General features: G+C 40.8%; 1 protein-coding gene and 1 non-coding gene across 2 annotated transcripts in view; both read right to left on the bottom strand.

Annotated features, from left to right (window-relative positions):
* LRP2BP (LRP2 binding protein) overlaps nt 1–17,972 on the bottom strand; it is a 36,478-nt gene that overhangs the window by 12,615 nt on the left and 5,891 nt on the right. The window contains 4 exon segments of the mRNA XM_055080801.1: nt 547–652; nt 734–873; nt 12,700–12,813; nt 16,313–16,439. Coding sequence (XP_054936776.1) covers nt 547–652; nt 734–873; nt 12,700–12,813; nt 16,313–16,360 — 408 coding nt within the window. The 5' untranslated portion in view covers nt 16,361–16,439.
* Nucleotides 9,477–9,579, bottom strand: LOC112066953 (U6 spliceosomal RNA). The gene has a single exon (XR_002892990.1). It is a non-coding gene; the product is annotated as a U6 spliceosomal RNA (small nuclear RNA).

The raw sequence follows: 17,972 nt of genomic DNA, 5'->3' as shown, positions 1-17,972 counted from the left end.
TTGCGGCCATCTCTCAGATCCTCTTGGAGCTCCAATGGGATCAAAGAAAACCAAGGATAAAAACCTGCATGTGGTCCAAGCACGTTTGCTCAATACTCAGCTACAGTGAATCCGAGTTAGTTCAAACCGATTTCCAAGTAGCTGCTCAGTTATCTGACAAGGATCTTGGGGGTTATGTGCCTCCTACAAGTTTGCTTTTAATGCCTCATTTCCTTCTCCCTATAAGATTTCTTGGAAAGGGTTTCCATCATTGGTGATTAAAGAGGTTGTACTGACTCTCCCTCCTCTTTTACCTTTTATGGTAGAATATTTTGTATGTGTGCTTTTTATAGCATACAAAGTGCTCACATCCATGGTCTCCTTTGGTAGAGGCAGGGAAGGCAGCATTCATAGTTGAGGAAGGGTGAAATGAGCTTGGAGATCCTAAAATGTAAGCTTTCTTTACATTGGAAGAAATGTAAGAGATATTCAAGACTACATACTTACTCCTCACCAAATATTAATCTACAGAGGATGCTAGGATTTAAACAAATAAATCACTGTTACCTTCTCTAACTCTCTGGGTTCCTTTGTTGAGTAATACAATCCTAGGATACTTTGAGCCTTCACACTAGCTTTTGGATTTCCATTGTCTGCAGCAAAAAGCCACAGTCTAGAAGAGAAGGGCAAGGCAAGTTATTCTTTGTTTAAAGCATTTGATTAAAACAAAAATCTTGTTCTCAGGTCAGATTACCTTTCAGCTTCCTCGTCTGATTGTTTCACGCCTTTTCCTTCATAAGCTCTTCCAAGGTTGTAAGCTGCTGCAAACTGTAAGTGTCTTGCTTTGGGACACGGAGAATCAACAATTTTCTTCAGATATTCCACTCCTTTTTCCTTCCACAAAGGAAAAGGACAAAACAGAAAGTCCCAGTTTAGTTTTACCCAAATTAAGTTTTCTCCCAATAATTCTGTAAAGCGTTCACCCTCCGACATAAGGTAGAATGTCATGAGTCTATACCTAACAGGTATGGTTGTCCTGGACTCTGCAAGGGCTAGAAATAAGTAAAAGTCCATCTCCTGGGTCAGCGTTCCCAGGAGCTCTGGGATATAAAGCATTCCCTTCATTTTATAGCTTCCACATTTGCATTACATCTCAATATGGTTTCCTTCTCTCCTCATAGCCCTTATTCTGAATCGGCACAGTTCTTAGAACTTAAAGTGTAAGAATAGCCAGTAACTTCCACATTTTTAACCCTTACAGGACACGTGTGAACCCCAAACTCTGTCTTCTCTCTTCAAGCACACTTTCCCTAGCTGTGCTCAGTGATAAATTTACGCCTACTACACTCATCTTCATATGACATCTGCATAGTCACAAAACACAGAAGACGTTCTAACCACCAACAAAAGGCTTTCCTCCCTCCCAAAACCCAGACACAAACTGTTTACTAGACTATGTTCCTCTTGTCCAATGCACAGCAAGCCAAAATGCTGAGCCCACGAGGTTTGCAGCAAAGAGGGTTTACAAGGCAGCCAAGTAGGAGATGGGAGAACAAATCTCAAATCCTCCTCCCCAAAGGCAAGGAGCTCGGGGTATTTATAGGATAAAGAAGCAAGCAGCGGGCAGTTGGAGGTGTGGGGAGCGTGGAGAAAGGCGATTGGAAAAAGGTGCAGGAATCTTTGCTCTGCACCGGTGTAACTAAGCTATAGGCCTCTGCATGTTCAAAAAGTCACTAAGCAACAGACACGCATGCCCAGTTGAAGGGTCGGTGGTTCTACCCAGTCTTAACCAGCTCAGCTCAAACTAGACACAGCTGACTCCAAGTTCCTAGAAAACAACTCAGGCAAACATCTTGTTTAGGCTACATGCTGCTTGGAGCACATGAGTCTTAAAAAACCACCTTGATTAGTGAAGGCAGGTGAAGTGGATTTGACCCACGGTTTCAGTCCCCCCTTGCTTTTTGATCATTCCTCAACTCTTGAGGAAAAAGGGTGAGGACAGCTCTGGCTAATTCCTGCTGATAAGGGGCATAGGCCTAACAGGGGCTTGAGGAATCAAACTATTTAGCACTCATTTGAGAATATTCTCTTGTTCCTGGTTTCAAGTTAACATTTTGATCCCAAACAAATACCACTTATGTACCAGCTGTCAAGGCATTCATAGGCCCAAGATTGGTAATAAAAACTGTAAACAAATAGTTACGGGGTGGGGCAAATATGTACACTGTGAGGGCATACAGAACGCCAGACATGTGAACACTTCGACTCTTATTTTTAGGGATTTTACCGAGGACACTGGCGAGCCAGGGATTGGGGTCTGACTTTTTTATGAATTGGAGTGTGTTGATCATTATCACCTTTGACTGAAACACTTAGATAGTATTGAAGGAACATAGGCTGGGAGAATTAAGTGTGGTTTCCACAATATCCTCACCAAATAGAACCCTGACAAGGGTAGATGCCAGGGATTTTTTTGTTTGTTTGTTGTTTTTTATTCTGAGGACACGAGGAGACTAAATTTTGGCTTATTCAAGAAGAAAAACACGACAGGACATTTTGTTGATTAGCCTAATTTGATATGTTCACACCTGAAGTCACAGTGAAGTTAGGGATTGTCAAAAATTAACGACAGGCACAACCAAGGGGGGTCAGCATGATCAAATACAGAAGGTTTTAGATGACATATCCAAAAGCTAGAGAAATTACCTACTTTTGCCAAAGATTGAAAAATCCTAATCACTGAATTGTCCTTCCAAGCGTGGGAGGTTAGAAACAGAAGGCAGAACAAAAGAAAACAATCAATCTGGTTACTAGCAAATTATTTAAATTGCTTTCTAAATTTTACTTTTCAAAGCCACCACTGCAGCAATCGCACTCACCTTAATTTCTTTCTCGTGGCTTTTTTCTGGGGGTTCGCTTGCCCACTCAGGAAAGTCAGCGTCAGCGTTAGTACCACCGTGGTATTCCTCCCGCAACGTGCTTTCCCTTTCTCAGGGCATTCCTCATAAGGTCCCAAACGGCGAAGACGGAGCTGGTCTTCAGGATGTTTATCCTCCATGATTTCAGTCTAGATGTTCATTGTCTCCTTTAAGAGCTTCCTAAATGGGTTTTGCTATGAGTCCAAAGTTGGGGGACCCAAATACGGCAGAACCCAGCCATTCCCAGAAATTCCTGCAATTATCTCTTGGTGGGAGCTGCAGCCCTAGCTAGAGCTTCCCTTCCATTAGAGGGCAAGTCTCTCTGTCCTTGTGAAAGTTCAAAACCCAAATATTTAACAGAGGGATTGAGAACTCTGTGCTTTTTCTTGGATACCTGATAGACCTGTTCAACCAAAAAGGTTGAAATCAAAACTATATTCTGAAAAAAAAAAATTCTGGTCTCAGGTGTCCTTTGTTTTACTGGTAATCAGTATCAACCACATCCTGGAGCAGGGCTCCCTCATTTAGCTGAGGGTCCCTCAAATCTTTTGCCAGGATTTCTCCAAACATCGCAGGTAAAGTTTTAAATCCCTGAGGAAGTACTGTCCAGCAGTACTGCTGTTTAATTCTTAGTACCTAGATCTTCCCATTTGAAAGCAAACAACTCTTGGGATTTAAAACAAGGATATGCAAGAAAAGGCATCTTTCAACTCTAATACAGTAAACCAACAATGTCTGGACAGATTAGTGAGCAGAGTATATGGGTTAGGGACTACTGGATTAGTCTCTTTTACAATCTAATTGTTCTTAAATTGCGTACAAGCTGACCTCAGGTGGTGCCCTAAGCTGTACAGGCCTAGCTCTTTGCTATTCCCAGCCTCCCATCTTCCCAGGTCTTCGGACTCCTCTTTGCAAATCTCTTCTGGAACAGTTAGTTGCAGGCTGTTCTTTTTGGGATTGGAGTAATAGAGCCTGCAATGCACAAGCCTGCTCTGGTGGTACTTTAATGTCTGTTCACTCAGGGGCAAAGGTAACCCTGACATTTAGTTAGTAAATCTCGTCTCAGAAGGGGAATGGGGCATTCAGGCATGTATACAAAGCTATGCTTCAGATGTCTTTTCCCCATCTGACAGTTTAGCAGCTGGAAAAAGGCATTTTCAAGGTTTCTTTGGACACCCCAGTTACTAACATAGTTTTAGAAGGAAGCTTAGAAAGCCAGGTATTTAAAACTAAGTAAACGGCCCCATATCAATCAAAATCCAAAAGTTAATTTCCCAAGGTCACAGTCATCCAGGGCTCTGCTTGGGAGATGATGGACTTCACAGATTCAAAGGAACCCCTAGGGCCTGTCATTCTTGGTCACTGTCATTCTCAGCTCGGGCATCTGATGTGCCAGCTGTTTACCTTCAAGAGTCTTACTTAGGATGGGACCCTCTTTTCCAGTGTCCCTCCTGTTTGCAATATGCACACTGGCGGGGGCCCGCAATTGGGTGCCCGTTTGAGTGGAAGCTTTTGCCGAGTCCCTTGTGGGAGTCCTTGATTCCATCCAGCTCTTCCCGGTGTTAAGGTAGCCGCCCACAGGGCAGCCTCTTTCATTCTCCATTGTTCCCTTTTCTCCTGAACCTGGTCTTTGCTATTAGAAACTTTAAAGGCAGTTTCAACAAGTCAAGACATAGGCATTCCTAAAGGCCGTTCCATCTTTTGCAGTTTCTTCTGTATACTGGGTGCGCTCTGACCAAAAAATGGTCACTCTTTTATAAGTTCTCTTTGTATGTTGCCTATAGGCTTTAAAGACCCTTTCTGGAAATTCTGAAGGATCCTCATTTGGTTTCTGTTTTACCTCCTGTACTTTATTAAGGCTTGTTTTGGCATCCCTCTTCGCAATCCTGCAAGAATGCAATCTCAATAAAGTTCGGGCCTGTCTCCAGCATTCACATCCCCATCAGGATCTGCTTTTGGTGTAGCCCCGCATGCAGCAGCCCTTACTGGGTTGCCGGGGGTTTCTGCACGAAGCATATCTGCCTCCTCTTGAGCTTTATCCAGCACCATCCTATGCTCTTCTGAAGTGAGGAGGGTATTTAATAAATTTTGAACATCTACCCAGGTTAGGTTGTGGGTTGCAAAAAAAAAAAAAAAAAAATCAGTGAAGGTTTTCCATTCTCGAGTCATCTCTATAAGTTGGCATATTGTTCTTCCAATTAAATAAATCCAAAGTGGACAGGGAAGTGGACCCAGATCCATCCCATCACCTGCCCAGTCTCAGCATTCACAGCCCCAGTGGGGACTTGCCTTAAGGGATATTGCCCTACCTGCATTTGGGTAGCTCCCTGGCCAAGCTGCACACCCTGGCAGGTAACAAGAGGGGAGGCCATTCCCGTTTCTCAGCCCTCAGAGACTGGGGTGCGGGGAGGGCACAGGGGCCCGAGAGCCTGAGGTTCAGATGCTGACAGTGAAGGAGAGCAGCGCCACGCTGTAAGGGTGGAGGAGAGCATCAGAGTGGTCGCTGAAGTCACAGTAAGTCATCCTCCTTTTCATTAGAATCAAGCAAAACAGGTTTTGTTGCCTTTCCTTCCTGTTGGACCATTACATCTACTCTACACAGGTTTATTCTGATACAGGGACATAAGAGACTGTACATAAGGTGTTTCATCCCATTTTTATTCCTGTTTACAAAATGAGTCTACTTGCAAAGTTTTATTGTAATTTAAGGATCCATTTTGAGGCCATTGTGCTCCAGAGTCTAGAGGATATTATGGTCACTTAGTGTTACAAAAAATAACCATCTTTTTTCTATGATTCATAACTGAAAGTCTCCCAATTTTGGAGAACGTAGCCTAGAGGGCCGCAAGAGGGAACATAATTAACACTGCCCATTTTGAAGGGGCTTTGTTCCCAGGTGGGCACAGCAACAAAGTCCAAGGGTCCTTGCTGCAGTCGCCAAGAAGCTCAAACCCCGGTAGCCAGTTCCTAACAATTAAGACAATCAGACATAGACACATGGACAAACAAGACCAAAACAAAACCAAAACCCAGAGCCCTGGGCCTTTAACTCAGGTACAGAGTACCTCAGCAGCTGTAACCTTTTATACTGTCTGCCAAAATCCCATCAGGTGGGCCTCTGACCCATGATCCTTCAGGGTTCCAAAGACAATCTAGGCACAGGTGCATTTCTTTAACGAGGTTTACCCTAAAAACATCTTCCAAATCCAAAAGCCCAAAACCCCAACAATGTTACTGCAAGTCGGGTCAGCTGCTCACCACTCAAAAGCCAATACTCGAGAGGCAAGGCTAGTGGAAAGTTTGCTTTATTTCTGAGGCCGGCAACCGGGAGAATGGTGGACTTATGTTCAGAGACTGACTCCTCACTGACAAATCAGTGGGCAAGCACTTTTAAAGGGGAGTTTCAGGTGTGTTTAGGCGGAGGGAGGGCGCTACATGCAGAAACAGCCCAGTCAGCTCCGACAGTCACCTTGAAATTGGTCACGTGGTGGTCTGGTCAGCGTCATCTTCATTGTTTTAAGTACAGTTAGTCTTCAGTTCCAGCGTCGGTTTGTGCACATTTCTTTGAGGACAGTTCTCAGAACTGTGGCAGCTTATGTCATGGCTACAGCCTGGTCCTCATGTAGTTAATTTCTTTCACCTAGTGGGGGTTTCAGTATCTATAAAACAACTCAAAGGATATGGCCCAGAATATTATCTATAGCCCTTGAGGAGGGAGTAATGGTCCCTGACTTCATTCAGTGACTAAACTATTATTACTTGGTCTTGTTTTCCTTTGCTTCTGCACTTTTTCACTTCTCTGAATTTATTCTTTGACTAAAGTTTTTCTACAGACAAAAGGCAGGCAGAGGACATGGAGGGGAAGCACCATAGGGTCCTGCTCCATTTCCTCTCTTTGCTACAAGATGAAACTAAGCATGGAAGGTCAGCAGCGCCTCCCTGAAAACCCAGGTTCAGTCTGGGAACGGACACGCCAGGGAGCTGCTCGGGCTGGTCCACAGGTCCTCAGTGCCTGCAAGAGGCCGACGAGCCATGGGGCAAAGGTTCACCTGGACTCACCTCTTGGCTGGCTCACCACATGTGTTACCGAACCAGATCTATCTTGCCAGACGCACAGCAAGCCAAACGCGGAGACACCGAGGTTTACAGCAAAAAGAGGCAGCCAAACCAGAAGACAGGAGAACAAATCTCAAACCAGCCTCCCAGCAGGCGGGCAGCTCGGGGTATTTATGGGATAAGGAATAAAACAGCAGGGCGGTCCGAGGCATGGGGAGCGTGCGGGGCGCGGGGAAACGTGATTGGGAAAAGATGTGGGAATTGGCGGGTAATCGTCTCTCTGCACAGGTGTAACTAAGATGCAGGCCTCTGCACGTTCAAAACGTCATGAAGCAATGGACGCCTGTGGATGCCCAGCTGGAGAGTCAATGGTCCTATCTAGTCTTAACCAGCTCAGCTCAAACTAGATGCCACTGGCTCCAAGTTCCCTGAAAAAAACTCAGGCAAACATCTTATTGTTTATGCAAGTGCAGCTTGGAGGACACATGAGTCTTAAAACGACTTTGATTAGTGAAGGCAGGTGAAGTGGATTTAACCCACAGTTTCAAAACCTTCAAAAATCACTCCAAAGAAGAAAATAATATTTGACAGTCAAGTACATTTGTATACACTGCATTCTAACTTTTACTCCTCACTAGTCTCTCAAAGTGCTATTGCTAGCTAAACAACACAGTAATAGATGAGAAAATAAAGGTGTTTTACTGAGTCCCAGATCATGTGGATTTACTTTTGGGAGTGTGTGAGGTAGGTGTCTACCATTTTTTTCCCCAACTGGTTAGTAAGAGAGAACTTACAGTATAATGGTAGTAGAGTGAAGTGTTCGTGTAAATCCTCCCACAGATAGCAGTGATTAAATCAGGACCAAACATAAAGAACAACTTTCTAAAGGCACTGGGAGGGACTTCCCTGGTGGCACAGTGGTTAAGAATCCGCCTGCCAAGGCACGGGACACGGGTTCGAGCCCTGGTCCGGGAAGATCCCACATGCCGTGGAGCAACTAAGCCCGTGTGCCACAACTACTGAGCCTGTGCTCTAGAGCCTGCGAGCCACAACTACTGAAGCCCGCGGGCCTAGAGCCCATGCTCTGCAACAAGAGAAGCCACCACAATGAGAAGCCCGCACACTGCACCAAAGAGTAGCCCCCGCTCCCCACAACTAGAGAAAGCCCGCACGCAGCAACAAAGACCCAACGCAGCCAAAAATAAATAAATAAATAAATAAATAAAGTTATTAAAGGCACTGGGAAGTTTATCAAAGCAAACACAAACTGGAAGAGGAATGACTCCTGAAAACTGCAACTGAAAGGGATCCTTGAAGTCCATTGAACCCCAGACAGGATAAACAAAGACCCTCTCCTAGGCATGCATCATAGTCAAACTGCTGAAATCCACAGAAATCCTGCAAGCAGCCAGAGAAAAAGGACACATATATACAGGGAACATAATACAATCAGAGACTGACTTCTCGTGAGAAGCTAGAAGATTTTACAATGGCATTTTTAAAGTGATGAAAGAAAAAACTCAACCAGCAAAACAATTCATCAAAAATGAAGGCAGACTGAAGACATTTTCAGGTGATTAAAATTGGAGATAACTCATCACCTGCACACTTACAAGAAATGCTCTTTAAAGGAAGATCTTCAGGTTCAACGGAAAAGGAATATGGTGCCAGATGGCAATGCAGATTGATAGGGAGGAATGAAAAGCCCCAGAAATGGTAAATATGTACAAATATAAAAGGATACCCAGGCACATATCTACATACCTGTGTATGTATTTTTTCCTTTCAATTTCTTTCAAAAGATATATGACTAAAGCAAACATAATGCAGTTTTGTATCAATATTTTGGGGTTTATCACATGTAAATTTCAAGACATTTCAAACCTACCACACAAAGCATATTTGGTTCAACCAGACTCTGAACCAAATTAGTGTCAAGAACTCGGTAAATTAATAAAATGATAAACATTAAAAGAATTTGCTCTTTGCCCCTTTACCTTGGGTTAACTGAACAGACCTCCAGAGGCCATCTTCTTTTTTGCTCCTCTGGCCTCCATATGTAATTACATCCAAGCCATTCTATTTTGGAGTTGCCATATGCCAACCCATCGAATCTACCAATTTTCCTGGTCTTTCTACACCTTCATGTTCTTCCCACATCAGCTTATTCTGTATCTGTCACTGTACTCATTCCTTTGTCCCTCTTTCCCTCCATGACACTCACTCATGTGGCAGATACCTTATTTCTCCAGCTACTCTGCTGTACTTAAACCACTGAACATGGCTGGAGAAAAACATAACCATGCTGACAGGTCCTTCCTACAATCTGTGACTCTAAATTTCAGAGCGCGCTCTCCCCTCACAAGCAGTACTATCAGTTTGTCTCATCGACGCTCTCTCTCACTTATCTGGAAGAGGAGATACTACTTCAGACCTTCTCCTTTCTCTTCAGACTTCTGCTGCCCCCTTGCTCCCTTCTCCTCAGTCTCAGCTCAGGGCTTCAACTTCTTAAATATTTTTATAAAAAATATGGAACAGTTCATGAATTTGTGTGTCATCTTTGCACAGGGGCTATGCTTATTTTCTCTGAATTGTTAGAATTTTAGGATACATGCTGCCACAGCAAACACATGGCTTCACTTTTATTTCACTGAGAAAACAGAAAGAATTGAAAGAAACACCAAATCTATCAGTTTACCTGATTCATCATCAATTTTTTCCTCTCTACCAGATCTTGTGTGTCAACTTACAAATAATATTGTAATATCTTTGATCTGGGAGAAAACTCCCTTGATCCCATGATCCTTCCCAGTTATTGCACATATATTTGTTCTATTTTATAACAAAGCTCAGTGCTTATCTCCACTTCCTTACATCCATATGTCTCCTCCACCCACTCCAATCTTGGTCCCTTATGACCCTGGTCCCACTGAAATGCTTTTGTCAAGATCTCCAGTGAAATTCATCTTAGTATGTCTGATAGTAAGTGCTCATTTTTCATTCTCCTCACCTCTCAGCAGAATTTGAGACAGATGATCACTCCCTCCTTCTTGAAACAATTTCATTGTTTGACTTTCAGATCACCACACAGTCCTCATTTTCCTGTGTCCTCCCTGTCTTCTCCTTCTCCTTTGCTGGCTAGCTATTCTCTCCGTTATGACCATGAAGTATTGGAGGGCTTCCAGTCCCTGGCCTTGACCCTTGGCTCTTGTCTATGATGCTCACTAGCTCAGCGATCTTATCCAGTCTGCTGCTGTAACTCCCACTGCTCCACAGACAGCCCTCCACTGATTTCTCTAGTCCTGACGGCACCGTCGAGCTCCAGACTCTCTACCTGACATCTCTACTTAGGTGTCTTAACAGATACTTCAAATGAAACATTCAAACATAAATGTTTCGCTTTTCCTCCTGTACCCCAAACGTGCTTCTCCCTCAGTCACCCCATTGTTATTAAATGGCAACATCATCCACTCAAGACAAAAAGTAGGACTCATCCTCGATTCCTCCCCTTATCTCTGCCCCTCTCCCAATCCATCAGAAAGTCCTGTATCCTCTTAACAGCATATCCAAGATCTGTCCACTGTTCTCTACTCCCACCACTGTAATGTCAGTTAAAGCCGCAATTTTATCTGAACTATTGCAGTGGCTTCCTCACTGGACTTCCTGCTTCTACTCCTGCCTCCATTCAGTCCATTCTCCACACAACAGACAAAATGATCTTTAAAAATGTTAATCAGATTAATCACACTCCCTTTTGGTGTCTTCACACTGCACTGAGAATACACTTCATTTGGCCGTAGTTTGCCAAGTTCCACATGGCTTGGTCCCTGTTTCACTGTTCTGACTGTATTCCAGCTGTACCGCCCTCCCTCAGGCCTGGACACTAGCTACTTCCTCTGCCTGGCATGTGCTTCACCGAGACCTATACACTGCTCCTTCTTGCTGCTCAGTTCTTCATTCAAGGATCAGATAAAACGGTGGAATGACACAGGGAAGAAAACTGTAATCCCAGAGCCAAAGTCTTCAGGATAACGTTAGAAAATCACCAATAACCAGGAAATTGATAGAACTAGGAAAGCAATGAGTTGGTATGAACTTCGAAGTAGGTACACTTTGTGCCTGAGGTGGAGGAGAAATAATAGCTAGAAAGTGAATTGGGAAATGAAAATAATACCAGCTCTACCTTTGAGCACTATGGTACTTTGGGAGGTTGTAAGGAGAGCCCTCCTCTAAAGAGGGCTGCTTGTGGGACAACCAAGTTTCTGATAAGGCAAGGAAGTGAAGGAAGTAGTCTGAGAAAAAGGCTGAGACTACAGAAGATCTTAGAATGGCATACAGAAAAGTAGAAAGAATATTACATAAAAATTTGCATAACTACCACATAGATTGTCAGTAATAACATTTTGCTATATTTGCTTCATCTATCTTTTTTGGTGACTTGTTTCAAGTTATATGCCGATATGAAAATATCAGGACACTTCACCCCTAAATATTTCAGTATGCACTACAAAAGAAGACATTTTTCTGCATAAGTACCATATAAGTGTCACTTCTAATAAAGTCAATATTATGAAAAAAAGGCAGAAGAGAGAATTAATCTAGATTAAAGAAACTTGCAGATATTACAACTCAATGCATTGGGTGGTCTCTGACTGAATGCTGGCTTGAAAGACTACTTTGGGACAATTTGAGAATTTTGAACATAAACTGGGTATTAAATGGTATTAGGGAATATGTGTTAGTTTTGGTAGATGTATTCAGTATAAATTCTATTTTTGGAAAGTAAAATTTTTAAAGATTTGTTTTCACAAGTTTAAGTTGTTTCATTGCAATTTGTTCCGCAGTCTTCTCATGTTTGATTGACAAAATGTGTTTTCTTAACTTTTTGAGACTAAAGTTCAATTGTCATCTAATTTCTATTGTATTTCTTCTGGTTAGGCCCTGTCAGAAACTAAGCATTTTATTGCTTTCTACTTTATTTTTGTGCAGCAAATATTTTTCACTGGTGTTATTATTATATCTTTGGTAAACTCAAATTGTTGATTCTTTTTGTTTATGTAAATTCTTTCTGGTTAGATTGTTTAAAAGTTTTAAAAATATATAGTTATGAATATTATCCTACTGTTATTACCATTTTCCAAGGACCTATTTCTAAATTCCATGTTAAATAATCCTATAACTTGAGTGATGGGGCAGTCATGATACCATTTAAATAGAAATAGGGGACCACTGAGTTAGAAAGCACGAATAAGTATAAAACAAATTTTTCAAAAAAATTTTCATTCTAGAGAGAGACTTAAGAAGTTTCATGGCAAGTGTGACTGTCTAATGAACACATTCTGGTTTCAGCTTATCTTTTTTTTTGCATAGGGCAACACATGGAAGAATATACTCTAAAATAATAACAAAGTTCATATTTGATAGTAAAATTTGGAGTGATCTTATTTTTGCTTATTTTCTAACTTTTCTCCATGTTCATGTAGCTTTGAAGTAACTTTTAAAAACAAAGGAAAACATCTTAAAGCAAAAATGTTATTGACGGCTAATAGTAGCAAGGAGAGGGGCAAAAAGAAATTTGTTTTTCACGTAAATGTAAAAATGACTACTGCTATCCTTTAAATGCTGAAAGGATAGATGATTATTTAAATATAAGTATAGAAATATATTATTAAAATATAATTTTAAATGTATCAAATAATTCGTAAACAATGAAATCTTAAACACTGTGAACAAAACAATAACTTACAGTGTCTGCGGTCATCCCCAGGCCATCATAATACATCACTCCTAGCTGGTAAGTTGCCTGATGATCCTTTTCCTTGATTTCTTCAAACTGTTCTAATGCTTCTTCATACCATCCCTGTAAGCTCCAAGGAAATACTGAATTATTTTCATTATTACCTTAAAGTAATCCCAAATACTTAGGTCCCACCTAAATCTAGCTAGCAGCACCAAATAAAACAAGACAGCAACAAATTTATGGAATTTGCAAGTAAGCTATTGACAACAATCAACACACTATAAAATCAATAAAATAAACCTAACTATGGCAACTGAGGGAACTGACCAGGAGGAACCTGGGTCAGACTCTCTTTGGCTTTCACTCTTACTCTTGGCTATGGCCAGACTGCTCTCTAAATGACAGCCTAGCCCTCTGCTCATTCCAGTCTGCCATATCACCTGCTACTCCTGGAGTCTGAGAAACTTCAGAGCTGGGGCCAAAGACTCTGAGAAAAGATAAACATCAGGATATCCGCTACTACTAAATATCCACTATGATATGGCTCTTCCAGTTTTGCCATTTTCTAGCTAGGAAGAAGACACAGAAAAACAAACATGTGATTCTCCAAAATTATCTTTCTCCCATACTTCCTATAAAAACCTACGTGTTATATGTCATTCAGTTAAGGCTCCTCAGTGTTATAGGATATAATAACAAATACGCTGAAGTGTAAGGAACAAAAATGGGGCTTATGTCTTAATCCACCATGGAAAATGCCTTACGCTAAAGAATAAATCATTTGTAACAGTGGAAAGAGAGTCTCTGAGTTGGAAGGCCATTACTAGGAAGAGCAGGCCAGAGAAAAGCAACTTTTGGAAAACACAGAAACAACTGAATTTCTCTTTTCATAAACTGTAATTAATCAACAAACTGATAAAATTAATAAAAACCGCACCAAAATGCTAACAAATATTTATCTTAAAGAACACGTAACAATGAGTAAATGACTGAGTTGTAAAGATTCATTCTCCTTTCTGGCTAGTGTTTGGCCAACATATAAGAGGGCTGGAAAACTTAGAATACTCTATACAGAGGAAGAGAAAGGAAGTCCTTTAGTTTTTCATGATTTTAAATATCATATACATGCTGGAAAATCTCAGATATATACTTTCAACTCAGACTTCTCCTTTGAGATCTAGAGTCTTACATTAGTTTCTACTTTGAAACATGTATGCTTGGATGACTAAGGGGGATCTCAAACATAAAATGTCCAAAAACTGAACTCCTGATGGTTCCCTCAAAACTCACTCCTCCCCACTTCTCTATTTTTCAGTCCATGATGCCATTACTTGTATCTCCAAAATAAATCCAGGACCCAGCTCCACTGCTGGGTCAAGATCACCATTTTCTCTTGACCCAACTAGTATAATTTTCCCCTGAACTGGTCTTGGTTCTATGCTTCCCTTCCAATCCATTCATCACAGTCCCAAAACACTTCAATGGTTTCTCACTACATTTTAAACAAGGCTTATCTAGAGTCATCCTCTGCCTTGCTGACTATGACATTGGTCTCTTAATTCCTAGAGCTCACCAAACTCTTCCTCTTCTCAGAAACATTGCATTTGTTCTCCCTTCTACCTGGAATGCACTTCCCTGTGGCTGTTTGCATTAACTGTTTCCTTTTCTTCAAGTTTTAGTTTCAACAACAGGTATTTCCACCCTATCCCTAAGTTATTCTCTATCAGAGTACCCAGTTAATTGCTTTCACAGTACTTTAACTTATTTTTAATTATATATTAATTTATTTTCTTCCTCTAGACTGTAAGCTCAATGAAATGGGGACCATTCTAACTCCCTCATCACTGTATAGCTAGTACCTAGCATAATAGTAGCAAATACTTATAAAGCACTTACTAGGTGCCAGGCCCTGTTAGTATTTTTACAATTAATATACCCTCATAATAGCTCTATGAAATGCATATTATTACCCCCTTTTACAGATGAGGAAACTGAGGCACCAAGAGGTTAAGCATTTGTGCCCAAGGATACAGTTAACAAGCAATAGAACCATATTTGAACCTATGCCCAAAGCTGAAAGATCATTCTCTGAACCATTACGCTACGTGATCCTCAGAGTGACAGGTGCATTATGAGTCCTCAACAAATATTTGTTGCCAGAATGAACGAAGGAGCCATCAAAAGATAAGTAAGTGGGATATAGGTGAACAGCTGCCCAACATTCAATGGATAGTGAGGGGTTGGGGACAGCTGGTCCCTTTTCGCATCTTCCCTTGGGGTTCAATGAACAACTGAAGCTATACTGCTGAAGTTGGAGTGATAGTTTCCATAGGTCCTCCTAGACCTACTTTGCAAACCTCAGCATAATGTGGATAAAGAGGGAAATTCCCTCCTTACTCCATATAGGAACATATAAAGCTGCCTTTAAGTACTAGATAAGAATCAGGATTTTTAATTGTTAATAAAATGAAAATATTTTATAAATGATGTTGAATATATCTGGCAAAATATAAAAATTAGATTTTTAATTTATCATGTGAAAATGGATTTCATACCAAAATGACTCCTATAAATGACATTAATTAGAATGACTTTTATGGAGAAAGGTTGAATATCTCCGTAAGCTGGGAGCAATGTATCATACTTAAATCCACAACCATAATCTATGGAATTTGACAGAATTTCCCTGGTTTAACAATGTAAGGAACTCTATAGGAAATTTTGCTATGAAGATCTAACAGCAGCTTTATATGAAAACAAATCAACAAAAAATGATACCTCTTCAAAATACAGTTGACCTCGTAGGAAATATGCCAGAGTATCCCCTCTTCTTATTCTTTCCTTCAAGAGGTGCAATGCCTTATCCACCAAACTAGCATGGCTGTAATGATCTGATTTTTTAAAACGTAAAGAATTCCATCTTTATCCATACAATATGAATTTTCTCTCTTAAAGTAATAAATTAAATAGAATTCATCTGACACTGTTTATACTAGTTTCCTTCCTAGTTCTCATTCCTGAAACTGACCTCCTTAGTTCAAGGAAAAAGCACTACCTTAAAAAAAGAAAGCACTATCACAATACCTGACACTGTGCCTTATATAATTAAGAAATATATTGGCTGGTTGTCAAACTAACCCTCTTTCCTACTAGGCAGGAGCTCTAGCAATGCAGTGTATGTGGAATTCTTTAGACAAAGCTGGCCTGTGGGTGAGTGAAATTCTTAACTTGAGCCTTAATTAGAACTACTCTAACTAGATGAGCTAACCATCCCCAATTTAATTTTTTTAAGTCTATAGAAAAAAATGGTAGCTTTAAATGCTAATTTCAAGTAAAGTATGGTACTGTTCTCTTTAACAGAACTGACATCTGGCTTCTCTTTTCCAGAAGTGTATCCTAAAGTCCTGAGAGTAAAATCAGGATCAGGATCTCATTATGAAACTTCTTCACTGATAATTTGCTACCAGGTAGGTTCAAGCAATTTCACAAGATTCTTACAGAAAAGCTAGAAAGGACTGTAAACTTAACCACTTTCTTGCCAGCAATAAGACTCATATTTGTCTCTTTTGCTCTGGTATACCTAATTAACTTTTAGTGAAAATATTATCAGGATTTGTACCAGTCTTTTCCTTTCTCCATTGGAAGAGTTTTTGGTTCTTAGCAGCATAGTGGGATAGAGAAGTATAAAAGGGGTTCTTGGGCAACTTCTCACTGGTCAACTTCATCCTGTCTCCACAGTGGGTATTCTGTAAATTAAAAAATTATATTAAAAAATAATATGGTAGAATCTTCCCCAAGAAAATGCAAAAAGAGACTCCACTCCAACTTGGCAGTCATTATAAAAAGCATCTTCCCTGCATCACCTAGGGATAGGGCACCAAACTACCAGCTCTGGGATGTGAACATTCCTTCTTAGGAAACCAGGACCCTCTATAGCTCTGAGAAGCACAGCAATCCTCCATGTCTGTTTCCACAGCATGAGGTTAATGATCAGAGCTGTTTGCACATCCTTTCTGGCTATGAGATCACACACTCCAGTGAGTCATGTCACCCACCACAGCTGCTGCCACTAGTAGGAATTGGTGACACTGCCCATAGATACAGTTCCTGTGCACTGGTACCTTCCTGTTGCCTTATAACTGAAGCTCATCAAACTAATCCATTTAAAATGAAAGCATTTTTCTATTTTACCTGGGAATACACTTTATTTTAGCTGTGTTGTTCAGTTTTATCTTCCTGTCTGTATTGGATTGCCATGTTATAAGGTGGATCACAGTTGAATGGAAAATCAGAGCCTTCATATAAAATGTAGAGGCCACCTCATCTGGGATGAAGGAGTACAGGTTGGCCTAGGCTCAGGGTAGTGAGACAGCAAACTCAGTTGTTGCTATGCTTTTTTGTTTACTCCTTGGAATTCCACTGTTACAGCAGGCTTTCACCAATCAGGAACAAGCTTCCAGTAAATGTTCCTGATTGGTGGTGAACTCAATAGACCTTTAGTATTATTGGAAAGCAGCATTTATACAATATTATGATACTATTTTCGACAATAAATTGCTTCATTAATGAGAATGAAGTGCAGAAAAGGGAGATAATTCAGTATACCAGAGGGAAAAAAATCACCGAAGTATCTGTGATTTTGGAAGAGTCATATAATCTTCTTAAGAGTCAATTTCCTCATCTGTAGTTTAGACTATAAGTAGTTTGAACTAGAGGATTTCAAAACGTCTGTCCCTAGATATGTAAAATTCTTTGATTGTAGGACTCCAAAAATATATGGTTGCACTAGTAAATATAAAAGCTTCCAATGAACTTTAGGGTGAAGCAATATTAGGTGAAGTATTTAGAAGAAAGACAATCCAAATAGGATGATGTCCTTAGCACCATCAGTTTACTCAGAAACTGGTTATAGAAGTTTTTATTTCACTGAAGACTTAAGCCCATGTGCTATTGTATCCAAAAAGGCTAAGATAAAAGTTGACACATTCAGGAAGGTCATCAGAAAAGAAACAAATCAGAAAGCAAAATCCATTTAAACTCACGTTGCCTTCTGTGGTTACAATACTCCACAGCGTTTCTGTTGCTCTTACTATAGGCCAGGATTTGTTCTTTGTTCTAAGTGCTTTACAGGTACTAACTCCTACAAAACTTTATGAAATACTGGCTGTTATGAGGCCCACTTAATGTGGGAGGAAACTGAGGCACCAGTGAAGAAGTTAAGCAACTTGCCTCAGATCACAGGGCTGGGAGGTGGGACAGCTGGGATGCCAGGGCGCCTG

The sequence above is a fragment of the Physeter macrocephalus genome, chromosome 20 (assembly GCF_002837175.3).
Source record: "Physeter macrocephalus isolate SW-GA chromosome 20, ASM283717v5, whole genome shotgun sequence".
In the NCBI taxonomy this organism is placed as follows: domain Eukaryota; kingdom Metazoa; phylum Chordata; class Mammalia; order Artiodactyla; family Physeteridae; genus Physeter; species Physeter macrocephalus.
The sequence above is the reverse complement of the archived record's forward strand: the minus strand, read 5'-3'. Positions and strand labels throughout refer to the sequence as shown.